At 41.9% G+C, this 24,281-nt stretch overlaps 2 protein-coding genes and 1 long non-coding RNA gene across 8 annotated transcripts in view; 2 read left to right on the top strand and 1 right to left on the bottom strand.

The window, feature by feature from the left end:
• The window catches only part of LOC310645094, a 296,214-nt gene that overhangs the window by 90,852 nt on the left and 181,081 nt on the right, over window positions 1–24,281 (top strand). The gene's annotated exons all lie outside the window — the stretch shown is intronic.
• SIAH1 (siah E3 ubiquitin protein ligase 1) lies at window positions 12,010–23,842 on the top strand. 6 transcript variants are annotated; one of them, XM_083370636.1, is made up of 3 exons: window positions 12,230–12,492; window positions 13,576–13,735; window positions 22,340–23,842. In XM_083370636.1, exon 3 carries the CDS (start codon window positions 22,342–22,344, stop codon window positions 23,188–23,190), a length of 849 nt encoding a protein of 282 aa, XP_083226762.1. In that variant the 5' UTR covers window positions 12,230–12,492; window positions 13,576–13,735; window positions 22,340–22,341; the 3' UTR covers window positions 23,191–23,842. The 6 variants fall into 6 exon arrangements, with proteins under 6 accessions (XP_083226763.1, XP_083226762.1, XP_083226761.1 ...); XM_083370637.1 differs by lacking the exons at window positions 12,230–12,492; window positions 13,576–13,735 and adding an exon at window positions 12,010–12,148; XM_083370635.1 differs by lacking the exon at window positions 13,576–13,735 and having other exon boundaries at window positions 12,371–12,492.
• Window positions 23,086–24,281, bottom strand: part of LONP2 (lon peptidase 2, peroxisomal) — a 51,016-nt gene continuing 49,820 nt past the window's right edge. Inside the window, exon 16 of the mRNA XM_083370633.1 lies at window positions 23,086–23,221. The gene's annotated coding sequence lies outside the window, so the exon portion shown is untranslated. The remainder of the gene's footprint in view (window positions 23,222–24,281) is intronic.

The raw sequence follows: 24,281 nt of genomic DNA, 5'->3' as shown, positions 1-24,281 counted from the left end.
TGCATAAGAAGCCATGGGTTTTGCAGTGTAACCTAGTATACTGGCTGGGGAATTCTCAGAGTTGAACTCCACAAGTCTTAAAAGTTGCCAAGATTGGACCCTCCTGCAAGATAATTTTGGTCGCCATCATGCTAGAAGACGTGCTACGAGGTTAATCCTTTCAACAACTGCCCAGTATGTTTTCAAAATGTCCTACGAAAGATCAACAAATGTGCAACACGTATTTCCTAGGTGGGAACAAGATAACATTGTGGTTTTTTTCAGAACTGAGATGGCCAGATCTAGCAATCTTTGATTAGATTTAAGCTGTGGAGTTCAGTACAAAAGTTTTCTGTTTGATCTGCACACGTACACGCCCTAAAACGGGGGGGGGGGGAGGTAGGGGTGTTTATAATCAAAGCAAAGTTGAACCAATCAACACAAAGCGCTCTTATGAAACCAGGGAGCTTATTCAAGATTTGTCTACAAACCAGGAGAAATGAAAAGATTCAGGATGACCATTTGCCAATTGAACTTGGTCGAGTCATTATATGAGTAAAGTTCTGTTGGGAACCTCTCCCTTTAATGACACAAAGACTTGGCATATTGCTAATTGGCTAATTCACTCCCCTCTGCTGGAAATTTGGCCTATTCCTTTTTCCAAGAAGGAAGACCTGCATTCTCTGATAAATCTTATCCAAGGTAGAGGATGAGGCATCTTACGTTTACGTTTTATTTAATTTGTATACCGCCCTTAGCCAATTATTTGATTAAATTACTTATCTAAACTGGCTTTTTTCCCAGTCCTCTGAGTTAATGGGCTCACAAGTCAAATTGCTGGAGATCACAATTATGAAAAGGTCCTTGGGGTCTTGTATTGATCTGAAGGTTAAGATGGTGACCCTACAACTGCCATGCTTTGATTGCTGCTCGCTCTTTGCTCTCTGGACTGTCAAACCATCCAGTTGAAACAGGCCTGGCACGTTTCCCAGATCCCAGATTCAATTTTCAGCAGATATTGTTCTTGAATATGATGGAGAGTGTTATGACCAAATGACCTCTGTGTAATGTGAATGCACATCCAGATTGTCAAGTTTTGTTTGCAGATTTAATTTTGGAAAAATTTTTAATCGTGGAGCAAAACACCATGCGTAAAAAAACAACAACCAACAACAACCAGGAGAAATAACAATAATAATTAGATTTAAGATAAGTAATGGCTGTGTGAAGATCTTGGATTTCACGTTAAATCAGAGGTGTCCAACCTTGGCAACTTTAAGACCTGTGGACTTCAACTCCCAGAATTCCCCAGCCAGCATGATTGGCTGAGGAATTCTGGGAGTTGAAGTGCACAGGCCTTAAATTGGCCTGGATTGGAAACCCCTGGGTTAAATAAAGCCGTAGATCAGATGATAACACAGCAGGTTGTATGAGCCTCTGGACAACTAAACTTTCTTTTGGAAACTCCAGCAGCCCAGCTTAGATGGGGGGGGAGGGAAAGCATATATTAAAAGTATTGCCACCAGATGGAGGTAAAACCTTGAAAATGTATCTGTTGAAGTAAAAAGCTGGCGTGAACTCTGGAGTAGCAACCGGCAAACAAAGGGCTGCATATAGTTCAACTTTACTGCAGATTTGGCAGCAACATAACTGATTATAAAAAAAGGTAAAGGTTCCCCCGCACATGCATGCTAGTCGTTTCCGACTCTAGGGGCCAGTGCTCATCTCCGTTTCAAAGCTGAAGAGCCAGTGCTTGTCCGAGGACGTCTCCGTGGTCATGTGGCTGGCATGATTAGACGCCAAAGGCGCACGGAACGCTGTTACCTTCCCACCGTAGTGGTCCTTATTTTTCTACTTGCATTTTTACGTGCTTTCGAACTGCTAGGTTGGCAGAAGCTGGGATGAGTAACGCACTCACTCTGTTACGCGGCACTGATTATACAGGGCTAAAAAAAAAAAGAACAGAAGGAGGAACCAGCTTCTTCCCACGTCCATCACTGAAACCTCAAGGAATCCTGCAAACAAACACACATTCTACCAAGAGAATCTTGGCATCAAAAATCAGTGGTGGGGTTTAGAGCAGAAGTCTCCAAACTTTGGGCAACTTTAAGACTGTGGACTTCAACTCCCAGAATTCCCCAGCCAGCAATTCTGAGCATTGGAGTCCACCGTCTTAAAGTTGCCAATTTTGTTGGAGACCCCTGATTTTAGAGGTAGGAGGTGGCAATGTTATGGGTGGGAAAGACATAAATTTGCCTCCCATGTACTTCCCACTTCGGATCCCAGCCTTAAGCCATCTCCAAAAATTCCTGAGGCTGGGGTCAGAGATGTGGGTATCTGGGAGGCCGAAGTTTTTTAAACCCAAAGACAAAAAGTTTATTTTATCTATCAATCTATCTTCTTCCTCTATCTTCTACTTATCTCTCTATCTCTATCCTTCCTTCCCCTCCCTCTCTCTCCCTCCCGCCCTCTTCTATAACTACTGTATATCTCTATCTTCTACCTATCATCTGTCTGTTTATCCTATCTCCCACCTGTCTCCAAAATAATTTTGGTGCCATTCCAACATCCCCTCATCTCCTTTCTTGTATGCATAACCCAAACCAGGGCAGAAAATGGCTCTTGCTAAGTGAGGCAACCACACTTTGCTCAAAGCGGAGCGTGAAAATTGTTGAACATCAAGTCTACGAACTGTTGCATCCCCCTCTATCTAATGCCTTCCCCCCCACACACACTTTATTAGAACAGTGGTCTAATCCAAACCCAAGTGGAGACAAAAAAAAGCTTCCCCCCCCCCCCCGTGTTTTGAAGTTGCCCATCCAGACTGCTGGAGGGCAGCAGATGAAGCCAGCATTCAGGACAATTTGATGACAGGCTTCCTGGCCTGGTCGAGATGTGTAATTAATCTTTCAGACCAGTCTGTACAATTGGAAGGGTTTGATATTACCCAAACCGCAAACATTTGGCGTGTGTAAAATAATAGAAGGCACTTAAAAGCTTTGTTTACTCTAAAAGGAGCAAAGAGAGCCAACCAATATTTTGTGGCTGCACTGTGTGTGTGTGTGTGTGTGTGTGTGTGTGTGTGTGTGCTGGGGAGGGTAGAGTGTGTCCTTGGCTCATACTTGCCTTGATGCACTATCAGCAGGATGGAACCCAGGCCTTGCCTGGAGTCTTTCTTACATAATGTGCCATCAAGCCTTTGCTGGCTTACAAGAAGCCACCAAAATTGAAATAATTTCATACCGAGAACAACAACTGCTGCTGCTGCTAGATTGTATTGCGTGAAAATAAACACACATGGTAGGCATAGATCTTCACACAAGCTGTGTTCTGGGCTTCTTGAAACAAACTATCCAATTAACACAATTGTGTGGGGAGCAGGGAGAGTTCACACACTACACTGAACGCTAAAGCTAACCAGCATTTGAGAAGCCAGCTGGATGGGTGGGGCCAAAAGACGGGGGGGGGGGGAGATGTGGACACAATATCTCTCTCTTCTCAGCGATGGTGCCGACCTTCAACCAGCCCTTGCAATCCCTCAACCAACACTTCACCTCCCAATGACCTCACCTGACGTGACCTCACCATCACAAGACCTACTGACCACCCAAAGCCCTTATAAACAGAGGGACACTGACATGGACATCCCCTAAATTCCGCTGAAGATGTTACTTAGCCTGGTAATGAAACGTTCAGAAACCAACCCATAGGCTCTGAAAACGAATCTCCACTCAGCCCTCCACCTGAGCTCCTCACATTCGCCACTATCGCAAACATTTTCAATTCAGAGTTCGGGCTAAAAGTAATAACGTCTCCTTCCAGCTTTATCAAGCTAGAAGGACTTATCCAGGAGTCCTGCCAGGAGTTCAATCCTGACCGGCTCAAGGTTGACTCAGCCTTCCATCTTTCCAAGGTGGGTAAAATGAGGACCCACATTGGGGGGGGGCTAATATGATGACACTGTAAACCGTTTAGAGAGGGTTGTAAAGCACTATGAAGTGGTATATAAGCCTAGGTGCTATTGCTATTGCTATATAAAAGTATTATGTAGACTCACAGGATTAAATTCTCTGAGGCTTTTGAAGACAGGAGAAAATTCACATCTGGAGACCTGGACCATGATGATGATGATGATGATGATGATGATGATGATGATGATGATGATGATGATCAAAGATACCAAGCACAATTGCCTGGGTTAAATAGGATGCTAAACCAGAATAAAAGCAATCCAATTGTAGTTTCGTGCAGCGGCTCCCAACCTTTTCTATAGCCCGCAGCCATAGAATGCTTCTGATATATTCTCGCACCCCTTACAAAAGTTCGAAATAATGGCAACGAATTATGCGTATGCACTTTGATTTTGAAAATCCAAGTTTTTGCACCCCCTGGAATATCGTCTTGTACCCCCAGAGGGTGCAAGCATCCCCAGTTGGGAATCCCTGGTTTAGTGAGACTTCTCCACCTAATGTGTGAGTATGGAGAAGCCTCTGTGTACATATGGAACTATCATTAAGTAGGATTCTCTCCTTCAGAACATCCAACGTATTCTCATTTGAGAAGCTTGGTGTGTCACTAAAGACCCCGAGGTTCTCCGAGAATGAGAGGCACGTCATCCTTGACCTCAACAGGGAAACTCAGCGGCTCCGGCTGGAGTGCTTTGCATGCCGAAACTGCCCAGTGAATTCCTGACCTCTTCTGCTGGAATCATCCCACAGCAGGGGAAAGGAACAAACTTGGCCAGAAAACCTGCTTAAAGAGCCGTTTGTGCCTGTCAGACATGCAGCTGATCAACCAATAGCCTAGCCTGCAAAAAGGCAGGTTACTATATTTACAGAGTGACATCACATCTATCATAGTACAGTTCTAGAGGCGCAGGCCAAGCTCTGAAAGCCCCCTGGAAGATGTGTTCTGATCCTGGTTTGGAGCAAACCATTATTCTCCAGAAGTGTGAAGTGTTGTAGCGTGGGTGACCGCGTGGACACAGGAACGAATCAACATAGGATAAGATGCCTTTATTGATTACAAGATGGAACTGAGTCCCCAAACCCCCAGTGTCCTCTTATATCCTACTGATGCCCATGCAACCAGCCAACCCGGTTACTCTATTTTCCCGCCGGCCAGGTAACACCCAACCCGGTGTTGTATATTTCCCGCCAGACAGGTTAACCAACCACGACGCCCAGCCAGTGCCACCTGGTGTTACGGTGGCAGTACTAGCCTGGCATTTCTACATACACAACATGAAGGCTGATCGTTTTTCCGAATCACAAAGAGGTGCATTCTGGAAGAGACCGAGGTGGTAGAAGTCTACATCAGACCGAGAGACTGGACTGTTCAAACTGTGATCTGAAAGAATCCAAGTCTCCCAATAGATATTAAAATAAATTGGGTCTGGTTAATTTGGCAGAGGTGTTGGGGTTGATGTTGGTCCTGGTCTTGATCTTAGTCTGGCTACATCTGCAGCTTTCATCCAGCCTCACTTGTCCACTTCTAGATGCTTGAATCTATAAAACATATTTTCATGATTCCAGAGCTGCTGCTGCTTATTATTATTATTATTATTATTATTATTATTATTATTATTATTGTTGTTGTTGTTGTTGTTATTGTTATTGTTATTGTTGTTGTTGTTGTTATTCAGAGTGACAGCGTACGTCTCTGCATTTGCTAGCACGGGATTAAGAATTCTTCTCGTCCCTTAATGGGCCAATTTGTGAGGCACCTTCTATAAGATTTGATGCTGGTTTCTGCGCAGGTGTTCGGTTTTTATCGGTGGCAGAAAATGGCGTGGTTTTTCTATTTTAAAATATTGCTGGAAAGCCATTGAAAGAAGCTATAGCAAAAGCTACCTAACTGGCAGATTGGCAGCTGTTACATTCCTTGGAAACTAATGTTAGACGCTAACGCATTATGAGCTGATGCCAAGAGCCATCCTGCGCATCCCGGGAAAAAGCAAAAGTGTCAGTTTATTCTGGGATCCGCTCCGTAGCATTTGTGCCATCCTGGGAAATGCCAAGACAACAAAGAATGCATAGATAACCCAGTCAATTAGGAGTAATTGCTCAGTAGTTAGGATACAAGCACTCCCTTTATTGGGTGGTTCTTAAAATGCTGCACCAAGATTGACAGAAGAATAAAAATAAAAAAAAATTAGCCGCACTCCGGAATGCCGTATAGAGAATGCCACTTTTCACAGCCATCCAAATAGCCTGCCAATTTTTTAAAAAAACAAAAAACAAAAAGATATTTCAGTAATCTCACACAAAAGGGCTCTTGAAGGAGCTGGACTGATAGGAACAACTTAAGAGAGAATGGGAGAGACGGCAGTACAATACTAGGAGGTTCTTAAAAGATTTTTAGCAATGGCCCAGCAATTAAAAAAAAGAAAAGAAATCTGATGTCTCTCTGCCAATCTATCATGTTCAGGCAGCTGTTTAGCCAATGCCACTCAAAATAGGAAAAGAAATAACAGCCAGTCAGGATGTCACACTACTAAGAGTTTACAGCTTTTGTATTTTAAAGATCTCTTTCTCCTTCTTATGAATACGGTATGATGATGATGATGATGACCGTGCAGACTAAATGATACTGGGTAATTAATTCTCAAAAGCATCCCATGTTGAAAACCATCTGGGGAAAGGTCATCTTCTCGGCGGAAAGAACATTTATTGATTAAAGATGTTGGCTCCTTTTCCATTTTAGTGAGTATCCTAAAGTAATTCTCAACTTACGACCGCACCTGAGCCCAAAATTTATGTGGCTAAGCTTTTCAGTGCCATTGTTAACTTCGAACAGTCTTTAAATGAATTATGTGTAAGGCAAGGATTATCTGTCCTTGTCTAATCTTTACTGGAAAACCTAACCCAGGACTATCTTCCTAATAAAATAATTAAGGAATTGTGTGTGCGAGGGGGTGTTGCACTGCACAGCCCGAGTAAATAAACCAGGCAAACACCACTTTATCATGGCCACAATTAATTTACAGTCATAGATCTATGCTTTTATTAAAAGAAACGAAGAAATGGTAGATGTTTGGCCGCCAAAATGTGTTATTCACCCTGATGATTTTTTTTCTCTTTCTCTTTGCTCCATTTATTAATTTCTTAGCTCAATAACCATCGGCTGCCCTGGGAAATATTTGTTAATATTTTATGCCCTGTAAACATCTGGATCCAATTTAGCCAAGCAACATTTGTGAGTTAAGCTGGCACTTTGCAAAACCACTCCAGGCAATTCAGAGTCTCCCTATGCATTTTTGTTTTTGTTTTTCCTTGGGAGATAAAATTACTATCAATTTAATTTTGCCACAAGTTATTTAGGACACATGCTTGCCTCTGAGCAGTTTAGTATCTTAGGGGCAACAAGGAGATGAAACTGCTCCTTCAAAGTAGGATTCTTCGAAGGTTTAATTTATTTATATACATATACATATACATACATACACACACGCACACACACATACATACACATATTTATGTAAAGGTAAAGGTTCCCCCGCACATGCGTGCTAGTCGTTTCCGACTCTAGGGGCTGGTGCTCATCTCTGTTTCAAAGCCGAAGAGCCAGCGCTTGTCCGAGGACGTCTCCGTGGTCAGGTGGCCGGCATGAAGGCAGGACAAGAAGCAACGGATGGAAACTAATCAAGGAGAGAAGCAACCTAGAACTAAGGAGAAATTTCCTGATATTGAGAACAATTAACCAGTGGAACAGCTTGCCACCAGAAGTTGTGAATGCTCTAACACTGGAAGTTTTTAAGAAGAAATTGGACAACCGTTTGTCTGAAATGATAAGGGTTTCCTGCCTGAGCATGGGGTTGGACCAGAAGACCTCCAAGGTCCCTTCCAACTCTATTATATTATTATTATTATTATTATTATTATTATTATTATTATTATTATTATTATTATTATTAAAACCAAGGACACATGGGGAGGGTGGAGGCAGAGGGGGGGGCAAGTGGGATCTGTTATTACTGAATCAACGACCGCCACTGCACTGTTACCCCATTGGAACCGCAAGCTGACTGGCAGAGCCACGTCTTTAAAAGACAGAATTGCTGGGGCCAACCTCACATCAAGGCAAGATGTTCCAGAGGGGCAGAAGCCACAGCAGAGAAGACCCTTTTCCTGGACCCCACCAGCTGGAATAAACAGGCTGATGGGACCAGCAGCACGCCAGCACTAGTGGGGTGGGCCAATCCCAGTGGGGTGAGTAAGTCCCTGGAATGAAGGAATTATTAGGGGATCCCTGCCTATGATCAATCACGGAGATAAAACCTTTCTTAAATCTGCAAAATAAAGTACCAAGTCAGAAAAGGATAGAGTAAAATCTTGACTCAGACAATTCCCTTTGTATCTAAAGGGAAAGACGGAGGTCATGCCAACAAAGCCATATACATCTTTTATTTTTTAAAAATTATGTTTAATATATATCTATATCTAAATCTGTATATATATATATATATATATATATATATATATATATATATATATATATATATATATATATATAATGTATTTATTATACATTAAACAGCAAATTCAGACTTTTAGAGTACTGTGTTTAAGGGAGAAATAAGCAACATAATGACTATAATCTGGAATATTTTTAATAAGCATGTTGGTATAATGGGAAAGCACAACGGGAAGAAATTTAAAACTATGCAGTTTTCAAATATTGTTTTCTTTCTCTTTCACTTACATTCTTTGTCTTTTGCAATTCATAGAGATTTCCAGATTTCTTTTTTTAAAAAAAAAATAATAATGACACAATAAACTTCAAATTCCATGGAAAAAAATTATATCCAGGCTATTCTTTGTACTCATTCATATGATAAAATTAGGGCTAGATTCAGGATATTCTATAATGACCACAGACCCACTTCAATCAATGGGATTACTCTAAGGTTGGATCCAATCCTATATATATATATTGATGGCATCTAATTTCCAAATTTGTTCCAACTACGTTCAATTTCAGCTTTTGTGATCGTTCTTCCTTCTCAACATTTATTTTCTGTTTACCAGCAATCTGCCAAGCTCTCAAGAACAAAATCCAAAGCTGCGAATTCCTGCTCTTTGGCAGATATCGGTCAATTCAACTGATAAAATAATAGATCAAAGACCAGTTCCCTTTGGCCAGTGCCCCATTTATCACCAGCAAATTGTTCCAGCTTTTTAATACCTAATCCTTGAAAGGTAGCTATTATGTAAGGCCTGCCATTCAGCCACACTCAACTTTTGGGACCTCATTCTAATTTTGCAATTTCTGCTGATGCCGGGTCAGAAGCTACACCTTTTGGCTGTACCCCTCTGTCTACTTGGCTTTGCTACACTTGTGTTGTGGACCAGCACAAAGGATACCGCTCTGGCCACCTTCGGATCTCCAGTCAGTAAGAAGGAGAACCCTCCAACTCACTGCTTTCTGGTTATGGATCAGCCATGCCACGCTTCTTCTGAACCTCTTGGGCCACATTGATCCAAGTTTTATTCCATAGCTTACCAAAAATAAGACACTTATTTTCATCTATGCAGATGTTCCCAGCTACTGAAGCTGAAATTCAAATACAGGTAGTCCTTGACTTTCGACCACAATTTGAGCCTAAAATCTCTGTTGCTAAATGAGACACTTGTTACGGTAAGTGAGTTTTGCCCCATTTTACGATCTTTCTTGCCACAGTTGTTAGGTGAATAATTAGTAACATGGTTAATAATTAGTAACAGGGTGGTTATGTGAATCTGGCTTTTCCCCCATTGACTTTGCTGGTCAGAAGGACGCAAATGACCTTGGGACGTTGCAAACGTCATAAATAGGAGTCAGTTGCCAGGCGTCTTGAATTTTGATCGCGTCACTGTGGGGATGCTGCAACATTTGTGTGAAAAACAGTCAAAAGTCGCTTTTTCCATGGCGTTGTTTAACTTTGAACAATCACTAAATGGACAGTTGTAAATCAAGGACTTACAAAGTACTGTCTCTAAAGAAGTTAGTGTGTGGCAAAGTTTCTTCTATAATAGGAAGAGAGTGTTTTCCTCAGACAAAATCTTTTCTTCTAGTTAATTCATCCCAATGAAGATTATGCTCTAGGCCAGGGGTAGGCAAACCTTGGCTCTTTTATTATTTTATGACTCATGGACTTCAATTCCCAGAATTCCTGAGCCAGCCTTTCTTTCTATATTAACTGTTTTAATACAGTTGGGATACTTATTTTAAGTTAACATTAGCCCATCTCAAGCCCCTAGCATCTGTGTTTCTTCAGAATAAGGAACAGGCAGAAGAAACATTATGAGTCTCATTAATTCAGCACTATGTAAAAAGATATTCAGCACTATTGACAGAGGGGATTACAAGGAATAAAGTTTATTCTGAACCCTACCTGCTAAAACCTACTCAGAGAAAGAACTGGATAACTCTGAAGTGGAGGCGATTAAGAGGAAGGCAATGATATTCTTCAAATACTTGAAAGGCTATCCTGCAAAAGGGGTAGACAATATTTATCTTGGCTTTAAGTAATCTTGCAGGCTAGATATTTTAAACTATAACCTGACTGAAATTTCAAATTGTGTGTTCAGTCCGAAGACAATAGTTTTGTAACTCTGGTTGTTTTCTCTGTAGCTAGCAGGTTTTGAGTTAAAAAAATAATAATGGAGAAACTAAGAATTGTTCAACAATCTAAGAGTTTGCCTTTAGAAGTGGCAAGTTCTCCTCTGCTGGAAATCTTGATACGGAAGTTCATGGGGTTGGACTAGAACAGGGGTCTTCAAACTTGGCCCTTTTATGATTTGTGGAGTTCGACCCCCAGAATTCCCCAGTCAGGCATGGTGGCTGAGGAATTCTGGGAGTTGAAGTCCACAAATCATCAAAGGGCCAAGTTTGAAGACCCCTGGCACTAGAAGACCTTCAAACCTCCTTTCCAACCCTGTTATTCTATCTTCTAAAATTCAGGATGGTTGGACCTTGCATTTCAGCTCAGCTGAAATAGATGACCTCCAAGATCCCTCTTCTCCCTAAAACCCTTTTGAATTTCCTGCCTGAAACCGAATGAAGGATTTGTAGTTCAGACCGCCAAGTCTGTGTTGGGGAAAAAGCTCACGCTCAGCTTCCTTCGCTTGCCAATTTCTGGAGTGTTGGGACTCTCAGGATAAAAGGTATTGCTGATGGACTCAAGCACAGCCTTCTGAAACGCTGCCTAATTTTGTAAATGTTTTTTCTCTCTCTCTTTTTTTTTTACACTCGCTGAGCAAAGGCCCCCTCAATTGCACGGGAGAAAAGGGGTCCACGCTAATAGAGGGTGGGTGGGGGGTAGCCCCACTGGTGAGGCTGATGAATATTCAGGGAGAAAAGCTGCAAAATTTGTTAGGCTCCCTGGAAGACAATCCCTTTGCAAACCGTCTGTTTTTGTGCAGCCTTCTGTTGTGGGCTTAAACCAGGAAGCCGAGAAGGGAACGGAGACTAGAAAAAACAGGGCCAAGAATTATATATTATTAGTGGATTGTTTATTTATACTTCCCACTGACTGTTTATTTGCACGTCCCAAATATTAATCTTTCCCAGGCCAAAAAATAAAAAATAAAAAAGATTGAAGTGGCTGCCAAACAGCAGTAGGTATAATTTTTAATACTATTTCGCTTAATGTTTAAAATGCTAAGACTGCTCGGAAAAGGTAGCAATTCATACGCACGGGAAGATGTGCCACAATATTACAAATAGAAATAAAGACTTTTTTTAAAAAATTTAGGACGGATGCTTCCTGCAAAGGTTATATGATATGAGCGTGTATGTGTGTGTGTGTGTGTGCATATATTTGTGCAATTTGTGCAATATTATTTTTTTTTACCTCTTTTTCTTGGGCATCCTTCCTGCTGGGTTGGCAGACTAAGCCACCATTGCCGGATAATAAACCAAGGTTTCCTCGCAAAAGGCGAACTCCAAACCTTCCCAGTCTCCTCCCTCCCTCCTCCCTTCCTCCAGCCGGGCCCGAGTGCGCCTGCGCGCCAGGTGAAAGGGGCGGGGGGAGAAAAGCGGCGGCGGCGGCAGCCTCGGGAAGAGCAGTGCCCGCGAGGCGGGTGCGCGCGCAGCCGCCGGAGAGCTTCCCTCGCGCGCCCTCTCCAGCCTCGGCCGCGCTTCGGGGAGAGAGAGAGAGAGAGAGAGAGAGAAAAGGTCGCCTTCGGTCGGTCGCCTTCTTTTTTTGTTTGTTTGTTTGAATTTTTCCTTTTCCGCCTTCCTCGGTCGCTTCGTTCGCCGCGCCCGCGCGCACCAGTTCCTCCCCGCCTGAGCCTCGAGGAGCCACGCAGCGCCCGCCCGCCGGCCGGCCGGCCCGCCTCCCCTCTCGCTCGCTCCCTCCCTCCCTCCCTTTTTGTTTGTGTGTTTGCTGCCTCCCTCCCGCGCCTCCTTTCCTCCTCCTCCTCCTCGTCGCCCTCAACGACGCCCGCTCGATCCTCCTCGCGGACTCTCCGGGTGGGAGCCAGGCCGCGGCTCAGCCCAGCCCAGCCCAGCCCAGCCCAGCGCCCACAGGTGAGGAGGGAAGAGCCAGGCCGCCCGCCGCGCACGGCCTCCTCCAGAGCCGACCGAGCCGGGCCGCCACTGCGGCGCTTCCCTCAGACCGCGGCCTAGCGGCGCGCGCGGGCCTGCTCGCCAGGGAAGCAACGCCAGCCGGGCCTGGCGAAGCGGAGGCCGATCCAGCCGGGCCTCTCTCTCTCTCTCTCTCGGCGGAGGGGGAGCCCGGACGGGGCGGAAGGCCGGCGGAGGAGGGACCAGGCCTCCTGCCGAACAAAAGGAGACTCTCCGCCGAGGGGGAGGGGGGGTGGGGCGGGGAAGGAGGCGGCTGAGGCGAGACTCGGGAGGCCGAGATGGGACCGAGGGACTTTGGTTTCGATGGCTTGCAACAGGCCGGCCTTTGTGAAAGGGGTGCGTGTGATCATGCATACACACACGTCCGTCTGTCTGTCTGTCTGGTGGCTAGAAGAGAAGGGGGTTGGACTAGAAGACCTCGAAGGACCCTTCTTCCAACTTATTCTCTTACTCTACAGTAAACTGTATCTTCACTATGTTCTGTACTGCCTGCCTGCCTGCCTGTCTACTGTGTTAAATTATCTCTATCTATCCATAGCTGTGTGTCTTATCATCTCCATCTATCCATCCACAGCTCTCCTTTTTCTCTATCTATCTATCTATCTATCTATCTATCTATCTATCTATTAATCTAATCTATCTAATCATCTCTATCCACAGCTCTCCTTTGTCGGTCTGTCTGTATCTGTCTATCATCTCCGTCTCTCCATCCACAGCTCTCCTGTCTCTGTCTCTATCATTTGTCTATTGTCCATCCCTCTCTCCCTCTCTCTCTCTCTCTCTCTCTCTCTCTCTCTCTCTGTGTGTGTCTTCAACCATCCATCCACCAGCCGTTCTCCTTTCTCTCATCTCTCCCTTTCTCAGTGTTGTAGCCATGTGGCTGAGAAGGACTAAGATGCCCTCCTTTCCCACTTTTCCTTTCCTTTTCTCTTTGTGCCGCCTTTCATCTTCAAGAAATGAAATCAGGAGGCTGGGGGGGGAAATATGGGGATTGATAAACTTTCCTGTTCTCATTCCTGACTTTAGAAAACCTGCATCTTCAATCCAGGAGTTCCCTCTCTGGACAATTTCTGAAGGCAGAAAAAGGAAAAGGACCATGGGAAGCTTCATTGCTTCTCTTTTTCTGGGGCTATAAAAAAAAATAGCTGCCATTTGCTGGATGGCATTTCTGCATTTTGGCTTCAAGGTAAATCCCAGTCCTTTTCAGTGGTGCTTTTGCTTTGGTGGAGTGAGGTCAGAAGATCAGTTTGACTGTGTAGACTGATTATTTGGAAGTAAATCCCACTGGGTTGAGTAAGAGTTTTCTCCCAGGTAAGTGTGCCTGGGACTGCAGCTCTGGTTATAAACTTTGGTGGATCTTTGCAAGCTGTCCTCATCCCTAGTAGTCTTACTGTAGATCTCCAGAGCATCCTTCCTCTCTTTCCACCTTAGTTTACTTCTCTGTTGTTACGTGATGCCATGCCTGTCTATGATACATGTTGCTGTATGTTGCTTGATGTACATTTATTTATTTATTTATTTATTTTAATTCCATTTATATCCCGCCCTTCTCCGAAGACTCAGGGCGGCTTACAAGCTTAGCAGTATCTTTGTAGAGAAGGAACAATTCAGAACTAAATTTGCATTGGGAAAAATTTGGCAAGTGCCACAGGTACTGAAACGGAAGGTGGTGAAATCTAGAAAACTTTCCATTTCTTCTCCTCCAAAAACAAATTTTTAAATGTCAAAGAGAGGGGACTGGGGACTTGGGTGTGTAAAAGAGAAGTCCAGCTATCCCTTGGGCTGTGCAAGATACTTGAATAATTTGGATCTTGGCCATCACTTTTAAAGTTAGCAGCATCTTTCACTATTGTGGAATCAATGGAATGTATGGGCACACTTTCTATTTTAACTACTGATGAGCAAAGTAACTACTGATGAGCAAAGTAACTCTTGTTCAATTCAAAACTTGTGCTTATGTTTTGAAAGATACATCTTTCTGTTTTGTGTTTGTAACTCAAATCTTTGAATCATATTAAAATGTTTCTTTTGGAGTAGATTTATGGAGTGGTGTTAAAATGATAATAGTAATCTGTCTGAGTTTGTTGTGTTGTTTTCTAATTTTTATCTGTTTTGTCAGTCTATATATAAAAACATACTGATGCTTGTAAAAAGTGAAAGTAGTGATATCCCAATGGAGCCAAACTATTTTGACAGCTGAAGGGGTACTGCAGGAATACTGCAATATTTCAGGATCAGGCAAGCTACTAGATACATATTGCACTGAGATTAGTTTTCTATTTTTAAATTTAAAAATGATCCAATTGCAAACATACATTGATTTGTAATGTTAATTGTATATGAAGATAGCTCATTTCTTTTTTAGATACAATAAGGCAAGCAAGTTCTAACTATGGAATTTGAAGACAAACCCATTCCTCATTGAAACCTGTATTGAGTTTGCTTTGAAATTGATGCACATAGGATATTCAAAGTTACACATAGACTGCAGAACAAATACAAATCACTTTCAGGCTTCCGGTGATTATAGTTTGTAAGAAGATAATGAGCATCATGGAAAGTTCATTTCAAACTCGCAGAGCTTTCCAAGATTCCAGGGAGATAATGCTACACTGAAGCAAAATTGAGTGTACAAGAGACATTTTATAGTTAATTGAAATGCAAACTGCTCCATCACCACCACCCCAAAAAACTGGTAGAGGCTGGCACTTAGGTATTAAGTTTGACATCCCACTATTCCTTGAGCATCAGCTTGAGGAAGTGTCCTAAAATTGGGATGGATGCTAACCACAAGCAATTTGGACGAGAAATTGTTGCTAGTTCTTCGACTTGAGTCTGCACTACCTATTATATGATACGTTTTATTGTGATCTAGCTCTTACATTTTGTAGCTTGCTAGATTAGTTCTGTTATTACAGTTTGTAAGTACTTACTTACTTACAAACTGTACATGTAATACATTACATATATTTCAAGTCAATTCTATATATTACATATATTTCAAGTCAATTCTATCCTAAAACATCTTTTTAAAGGAAGATTTCAATAGCGTTGAAATGCATTTATTTGTGGCCCATTTGGGTAGCAAATGTGGCTGAAGCATCATTAGTCTTGTTAGTACTGGATAGGAGGCCACCAGGAAATATCATTGGAAGTATATGAAAATATATACTGCTCAAAAAAATAAAGAACAGAAAATAAGACATCCTACTATTAAATACAGTACACTGTGTTGTTTGTGTTCCCTTTATTTTTTTGAGCAGTATATTTCTTGTGAACCTGGAAATCCCTCACAGCTTTTCTATGAGAAGCTGAAAAAAAGATGTATTGGGCTTGTGTAAGTGGATGGTGCAAAACAGGGATAGAGGCAGGAAATGAGAATGCAGTTTTGGAGCTGGCCTGACACAGAAAATGTAGGTTTGAAAGAGGTGAAATCTTTTGGTTCTCATTGCCATGCGATGGCCTTTCTGTTAGGGTTAGGGTTTCTGGAGCCTCCAGTGCATATAATAGTAATTGTTACATAGCCTGAAATGGCCTTCTGAGCAGAAATGTATTTTCTATCACCCTGTCCCCTAGTCTCACTCATAGTGCTATTTAGTTTAGGTTAGGGTTTAGCTTCTATCACTTAACCGTTTAAAAATGGTTTAATTATCTAAATCCACACACACTATTAATACAAATGCTTATACCTTTAGGTTTAAACCTATAGGAAGCCTAGGAATTTGCAGCTGTTTACTCCATGTGTCATCAGATAAGTCGTGTTGTATCTGGTGCTATTCCTGGCATTCAGAGCATCAGAAGAACAAATTCTTTTTGAAGGCTGCATACTAAAAGTTAGTGACAGGGCCGAGAGAGAAACCAGATTTTTGTTGATCTCACATGAACTGAAGTAAAATTAAATACGGTTACTAGTATTTCTGTAATGTATTTAATAATTTCTTAATGTTACATTAGCATTTAAACTTTGGGGTGTATCCTTGGAGAGAGCTACGCAGGGCTTTCAAAGGCCAACTGTGGCTCTTGGACAGAGATCTGCATCTTCTTTAGTCTGCCTGTGTTGACTGCAGAATGTGTTGCTTCTCTCTCTCTCTATTATATTGAGGAATCCTGGAATTTAAGTTGATTTACTGAGATTTGGCTTGTTTGTCTTCATCTGCACGGTCCCAGTAGAAATTATTGCTCACTTCTTTCAGGCTTGCATGTCTGTTTTAAATACAACTAAGTGTAAACAGCAGTTTTCATGGGAAGTTTCATGGGGCTGTGTAAAATACCTTGTGTTCCATTCTTGGCATTTCCAGGTATGGCAGGGACTCTTCTGTAGCCTATGGGCAACATAGAGAGAACCAATAGTCTTACTAATCATAAAATAATTTGTTTATTCCAAAATAATGTTCATATTATAATTTAGTGAGTTGAGCTTATCTGGAGAGAACTATGCAGTTTCCTCCTTGTCGTATACGAGAGATTTGCCACTGCCTCTTCGAGAATGTTGTTTTTAACTTTTAACTCTACCCTGGGATTTCCTGGTGGTCTCCCTTCCAAGTATTAATCAGGTCCGATCATGCTTTGCTTCCAAGCTCAGATAGAGTCTGTCCCCTGCTGGACCTTTCTAGGAAGCCTGGGACTCTGTATAGGGCAGAAGACAACAGCCTGGCCTCCTTGGATTCACACAAGCCTGCTGGCCTTGCTACTTTTTCTGTTCCATATTAAACCATCTTTGCAGGAGGGCCGCTAATTGGACTCACCAGCTGCTTCTTGGAGACAGTCTGGTCCTCGGAGGGGAGGGCGGAGTGCAGGGCTGTCGTTTTTTTGCTTTTTTGCCTTGAGCTCCTCTTCTAGCTTGGCTGTGGTTGGGGAAGGGCCCAGGGCTCCTTTCCCAAGCCTTTCTTTCCCTGCATTAAGCAGACTCTGCTTTGATGGATGCCTGCATTGGTTGACTGCATGCAGAGTCCAGCTGGTCATGTGAGGCCGATGCGCCTGTTGGCTGGCCGGCCAGCCTGCCTGCCTGCCTCTTCCTTCCCTCGGCTGAGGTGAGGCACCGCCTCCGTTGTGGGGCTCCCTCCCCGATGTGTACGAGGAGCTGAAGAACAGCAGGCGCAGGCAGGGCTCCTTCGGCAGCCAGCCAGTGGCTTTGCTGCGGAAGGCACTGGGCTGAATTCTGGAGGAGCTGCTGCTGCTGCTGCTGCGTTTGGATTTGTGTGCCGTCGTCGTCGCTGCCGCTAGCTGTGACTCTGGAGATCACCCAAGGTTACAAGTAGGCTGGGTGGTGGAAGTGACAATGCAGGAGCCATCCTTAAAGAAGCTTTTCTGATCAAAGTGGATCTAGCTGGAGACTGGCGGGATTTGCAACTCTGGTGACTCTCGCCTTTGCGTCTCCCCCCACCCTTCTTTTTCCCAATTGGTTTACGCTCAGGATTACTTCGGAAACTTTACTGAAAGGAGAGGTTGGGTTTCCACGCCCTGGCCATGTTCAGGAAACTGCCTGCCTTTCATGGATTTGTGCCCCCTTCTGGGTATTGTGTTTGCGCTGGCTGTCTGCAAGCCTAGGAATTTCCAGGAGGGGCCTCTGTTGTGGATTGTTTTTGTTTCTATGGAGAAACGCAATGAGCTGTTTTACTCCTGATGACGGGGAAATCCGCCTTCAGTTTTTTGTATGCTTGGAAAGGAATCCTTGATACATGTCTGCCAGGAAATAAAGGCAACAAAAGAAAAGGTAGCACATTTCTAAGCTGCATTGTTTGGAGTCTCATATTCATATTCGTTCTGGCCCTGGCAATCACAGCCATTTGCTTTGTTTGTTTTGGAGAAATGTGAGAAACACCTGTAAGTTTTCAGCAGATGGTAATTTAGTTGAATTAGCCCTACTAAGTAGTAGAACCGTATACTGTATCACAAATAAAACCTTCACATGCTTTAAGGGGGAATAGAATAATTACTAATATTTTGTTTTAGCTCAAAATTCACTAAAATGTGACAAAGAAAGTGAAGAATCACTATGTAATATGTTTGCAATACATTATTAAGTAATTGAAATTGGGGCATGCCATGATATGGTAATCCCGAGAGATATAATTTGGCAATTTGTATTTGAATCCTTGAGGTCTTTCTTGAGTATTCTTGAGTATTGAGCCAATTAAAAATCATTATGTTTTACGTGGTTTAAAAACCTTGGAGAAGAGTTGGCTTATAGTTGTCTAATTGTATCTGATTTTAATTGTAATTGTATTTGATTTTTTTTTCTAATACCAAAACTTTCTGTTAGATTAGGAGCTCTAAATATACTGCGCAAGATAGAATTTTGGGATCTAACAAGCAGATTGTTTCCTCACATTATTGCTGACTGTTAAAAAATAGCGATTTTTAGTATAGGTAGCAAGTAAAGTATTGATGTGGTCAGAAAACAGATCTACTACATTCATTGTGTAACATGTGAGATCTGTTTTACAATTGGGCATGCTCTGACACGCTCCATGATAATGAGGCAGGATCCCACATTTATCCACACCCTGCCTGTCGTTTGTGTTTTGAGAAAGTATACAAAACACTTAAAAGTGGTGAGTCACTGGATGATTCTCCTTCTAGATAAAGATTAGTTTCACCACAGCAGACTTTTGCATATATTTCCATCCAATATTGATACAGTTCATTTTTGAAGATTTAAAGAGGGGAGGGAATGGGGAATACTTCCAGCTGTTAATAACTGGCAATTTGCATGTGCTAATATTTTAATTGACATAATGTATTAAATCTGGCCTATAGATAAAGGCAGTAAGGAACGATAATTGGAAGCTCAGAATCTTTTTCATGCAGTACTTCATACAACTATTTGATAGTAATCTATACCTGGAATTGCTTTGGACACAGAAGTGCTTTAAAAAACATTTTATACTGAAGCATGATACATACAATAGTGGGGCTAATTCTGCTATCAGCCACTACTTAGCTACTAACATGAGCACAATTACACTTATAGAAGTGGAAAATTAGTTTTTTGAATAGGTCAAATAAGAATTTAATACTTTAATAATGTGCCAGGTTTTGCAGTTCTAGAAATGAAATATCATTTCAAGTAAGCTAGATATTTAAGTTTGCAAAACATGTTTTTAGTAAAGTCAGTTCACTTTAAATTGAAAGAAAGAGCCAACATACTGGTTAGGGTGTTGGACTATGACTCAGGATTTGATTCAGGTCCACACTCAGCCATGAAAACTCAACCTGTACTTCATAAGATATTATGAGGATAAAAGTGGAGAAAATCCTAGATACGGCAGAAAGAAATTAAATGAATAAAAAGAAGCTTGTCCTGTCTGGCTAGATGACTACAGCGATGATCATCACTTTTCATCCAAAGTGATTTAAGATTTCGTCACATGAGGGCTTTCTGTTCTGGCAAATGGTTGGCAATATAGAAAGCTACTGAGTTATTTTAAGCAAGGTCAATAAAACAGGCATGTCAAACTCAAGATGTCACATGACGTCGCACAACGTATCGTGACTTTTTCCCCATTGCCGGCAATGGGGTGGGCACGGATTTGGCGTGACGCATGCGGCCTGGAGGCCGGCAGTTTGACATGCCTGCTGTAAAACATTTATACTGTTCAATGTAAAATACAATTTTATGTACATTGTCCCACGAGGCCATCCAAATGAACAAATTATAATTGGCAAAGCAACTAGTTAGAAAACTTTTCTAGAGCATGCTCCTGTCAATATACAGAAAATTTGTATGAGAATGGGGTCCCTTCCTCATTTTTCAAGAATCAGTGGACGCTTGATGGATTCTATAACTATAGAATAATGCTTTGATAAATATAGCGTGGGAATTCTTTTACAGTAAGTGTAAGACCCAAATGATTAATCTCTTTGAGTACTAAATAATTAGGGCTGAGCTTTGATAAACTTGATAAAGTAGTTGGAAGCATTTGCCGTCGGATTAAAGGGTGTGGAAATGCGATTTCTAAATCATTTTACAGGATTGTACATTATGAAATACGTGGTCTGGTTGAGTGTGGCTATACGTGTGTAATGCCCAGCTTTTTGGGTGTGGGTGTTTTTCACAACAGGGTAACCAAATACGCGTTTGACCATTCCCTCATTATAATGCCTTTGATTTAAGGAATGTCTTCTTGGTCATAAACAGTTCTGGAGGAAACGTATTCTGAGTTCAGCGTTGCCTCTTTTGAAGCAAAAAGGAGAAATGCTATCCCAAGATGGTACATGCTGCCCTTGCCTTTTTAATTACAACTGAGATATGGCAGTAGTTTGCTTTAACCATGTTTTTTCCAAAGGAAGTTGCTGCCATATAAATCAAGACGTCGTTTTAATTTGAATACTTTTAACTGTTGAATCCTACCCATTAATTGATTTAAGTACTTTCACCGTACTTTTCTGGGGCTTGCAAGATGCTTCTTGGGCTGCACAGTGAGACTGTTACCAGCCCATTGAGGTTAGCTATATTTAGATATAGGTATTTAATAGCATTTCAGCCACTCAAAACATGTAGCCAGATGGCCAGGGAAAATATTTCATGAAAATGTTCTGATTGGTATGAAAAACAAATGTAAACTGTCAAGTTGTTGAAATCTGGCACCTTCCAAATATTGATATTTTGGTCCCACGGGTTTTGGAAGAGACGGCTTTTCCATCTTTTGTTTAAATCCCTACCAAGCATAATATGCTGAAACGTTGGCTCAGAGTGCTGCTATTCCTCCTGTGCATAAAGCCATTGCTTTACCTCCTAGGTGTTTGTCACTAAGATGATAGCAGTTTTTGCATTGCAAGAGGCCTGGCAGAATAGCTAATTATCACCCAGGGTGTCTTGAGGAAAAGCTCCCAGTGTATCCGGAAGTAGGCTTCTTCAACAGCACGTAGCTACTCAGGAAACCTTTTTATTTTTAACTAGCAGCTATTTTGGAGATGTTGGAAAATCCTGACTGAGCTTGATTATTTTGTCAGCAATGGGCAGTGCCTGTCAGTAGATAATTTCTCTGGGGTGTGTGTGTATGAAAAGATGCCAGAAAATAAGCAAAATTTTATTACAAATACTGCTCTATTTTGTTTACTGTTTTGACAAAAAGAGTTTTGGCTATATTGTTGCAGTTCTATCTAGGGTGTGATTTCAGTCACAAGTTTGGAAGCTCTGGACATTTTCTTGATAATCCCATTTCTGGGGGTTTGGGGGGGGTGTCAGGTGTTATTTACAGATCCTATTTGATCAAGCATATCATAACCAAAATTTTGCCATACAAAATTTTTGAGTTACTCATTGCTATCTTAATTCACCAGTTTGTAAACTTCATACTTGGGCTGAAATGCAGGCTTGCTTTAAAAAAGAGAAATTAAAAGTCCTAAATCAGCTTATTAGAGTTGATATTTAAATGAGCACTCTTTTAAAATATTTTTTTATTAGCAGTGCTGGAGGAAAAACAATGAGGAAACTGCTCATCTAGTGATTCCATTTCAGGTAAAACCTGTTGCTGTTATCCAAACCTCTTACTAGCCTTTAGTGGACCTTCAGAGCAGATTTGAGACCTTGCTATAGAGAGTAACTATGGAACATTTCAGAGGCTGTGCACATCTAAATACCAGTTGTTCAGAGAGAGAGAGAGAGAGAGAGATGGCCATTATGTTCTCTTTATCACCATCTGAAAGCCGTTGTGAGAAATAGTTGCACTCTGTGGATCAGCCCATTCTTGCCTTTGATCTTTTTCCCATAAAAAAAATAAAGCTTGAGATGATTGTTGCTAGTGAAAAGGAGCTCACTTGGCCTTTGTTTGTTTGCTTCTTGCAGAAATGAGTCGTCAGACTGCCACAGCACTTCCTACAGGTACCTCGAAGTGTACACCGTCCCAAAGGGTACCTGCCTTGACGGGCACCACCGCTTCCAACAATGACTTGGCCAGCCTCTTTGAGTGTCCCGTCTGTTTTGACTATGTGCTGCCACCTATCCTCCAGTGCCAAAGCGGCCATCTTGTTTGTAGCAACTGTCGCCCTAAGCTCACCTGTTGTCCGACCTGCCGAGGACCCTTGGGCTCCATTCGGAATTTGGCGATGGAAAAAGTGGCCAACTCCGTACTGTTTCCTTGTAAATACGCCTCCTCTGGCTGCGAGATAACCTTGCCGCACACCGAGAAAGCCGACCACGAAGAGCTTTGCGAATTTAGGCCTTACTCTTGCCCATGCCCAGGGGCTTCTTGTAAGTGGCAAGGCTCTCTGGATGCGGTCATGCCACACCTCATGCACCAGCATAAATCAATAACGACGCTACAGGGGGAAGATATTGTTTTCCTTGCTACAGACATTAACCTTCCCGGAGCTGTTGACTGGGTTATGATGCAGTCTTGTTTTGGCTTTCACTTCATGTTAGTCCTGGAGAAACAGGAGAAATACGACGGTCACCAGCAGTTCTTTGCCATCGTACAGTTGATAGGCACACGGAAACAAGCTGAAAACTTTGCTTACCGCCTCGAGCTGAACGGCCACAGGCGGCGATTGACTTGGGAAGCCACTCCGCGATCGATCCACGAGGGAATCGCCACGGCCATCATGAATAGTGACTGCTTAGTCTTTGACACCAGCATCGCACAGCTTTTTGCCGAGAATGGCAACTTAGGTATTAATGTGACAATTTCAATGTGCTGAAAACCCAATCTGACATTTTCAGGGCCAGTGTCTAAAAAAAATAATAATAATAGTAATCACCTCAATCCAATCCGCTGCATTCAGTTTCGCAGAAACCGTGGTAAACATCTGACTGCTAGGTGTGAACAATTGGGAGGGAGAGGCTAGCATAAATGAAGGTACCTTAATGGGAAGACTGTTCAGGTGCAGGTAACAGTTGCATGTAATAACACTAATATATTTAAATGAGTCAGCAGTAAACCACTGAAAATACATATATATATATATATATATGTGCGTGTGTGTGTATATATATATATATAAATATATTATATTATATATATATACCCAAAATGGGCATCCTTTTGTATTAAGAATTGATTCTATGAAAAGTGCTGTAAAATAATTCTAAACTTCTTTGTAGGTTAATTGTACTTTTGAAAAGGATACCGTTTTGTGTTTCATTTGTGTTTCTTTTGACTGACAAGCCATGCAAAGCGGTCTGGGGATTGGCCGCTGTTTCTCCCGTTCCTTCCTCTTCTCCCTTGCTTTTTTTCTTCTTCCCAACTCACTACATAGTATTGCTGCTGTTCTTGTATAAATTTTCTGTGTATTTGCTAATTTTTATTAACTTCTAGTTTTTCATTAAATAAATGATTTTTCTTTCCTGTGATTCAGGTTTTAATTCTGTTTCCTTTTTGTTTTTTTGGGACCTTTGCAAATAACTTATGGATGTCATCTAATGCGCAGCAAAATTGATTTTGGCTAAAGGTAGACTTCCATATATTGGTAATATTTGGGGGTGCTGTTTTGCCCCTACAGTTATACAACTTGAAGACTAGAGACACCATTAGACAAATTCAAAAAAAGGCTTCTTTTAGCTTGTAGATATCATTACATTTTGATTTCAAACTTAATTTTGAATAAGTTGTTTCATAACATTCTTTTAATTTATTTTAAGTTTAGTGGGGAAATTCAGGCCAATTTAAAAAAAAGATCTTGAAACATTTTGAGGTCATTCTTGTATTAATTAGTTGTGCGCTACAAGAAGGCATAGTTTACAGTATTTGTAACTATAAATATAGGCCATTTGTTTAAAGGAGACAGTTGAA

Source organism: Vipera ursinii (assembly GCF_947247035.1).
Source record: "Vipera ursinii genome assembly, chromosome: 10".
Taxonomy (NCBI): Eukaryota; Metazoa; Chordata; class Lepidosauria; order Squamata; family Viperidae; genus Vipera; species Vipera ursinii.
The sequence above is the reverse complement of the archived record's forward strand: the minus strand, read 5'-3'. Positions and strand labels throughout refer to the sequence as shown.

Coding starts and splice junctions, on each gene's coding strand:
- SIAH1 (XM_083370634.1), top strand. CDS start 18,172: ATGACGGGGAAATCCGCCTTCAGTTTTTTGTATGCTTGGAAAGGAATC. Junction 18,263..22,339: donor TAAAGGCAACAAAAGAAAAG/GTAGCACATTTC, acceptor TGCTTCTTGCAG/AAATGAGTCGTCAGACTGCC.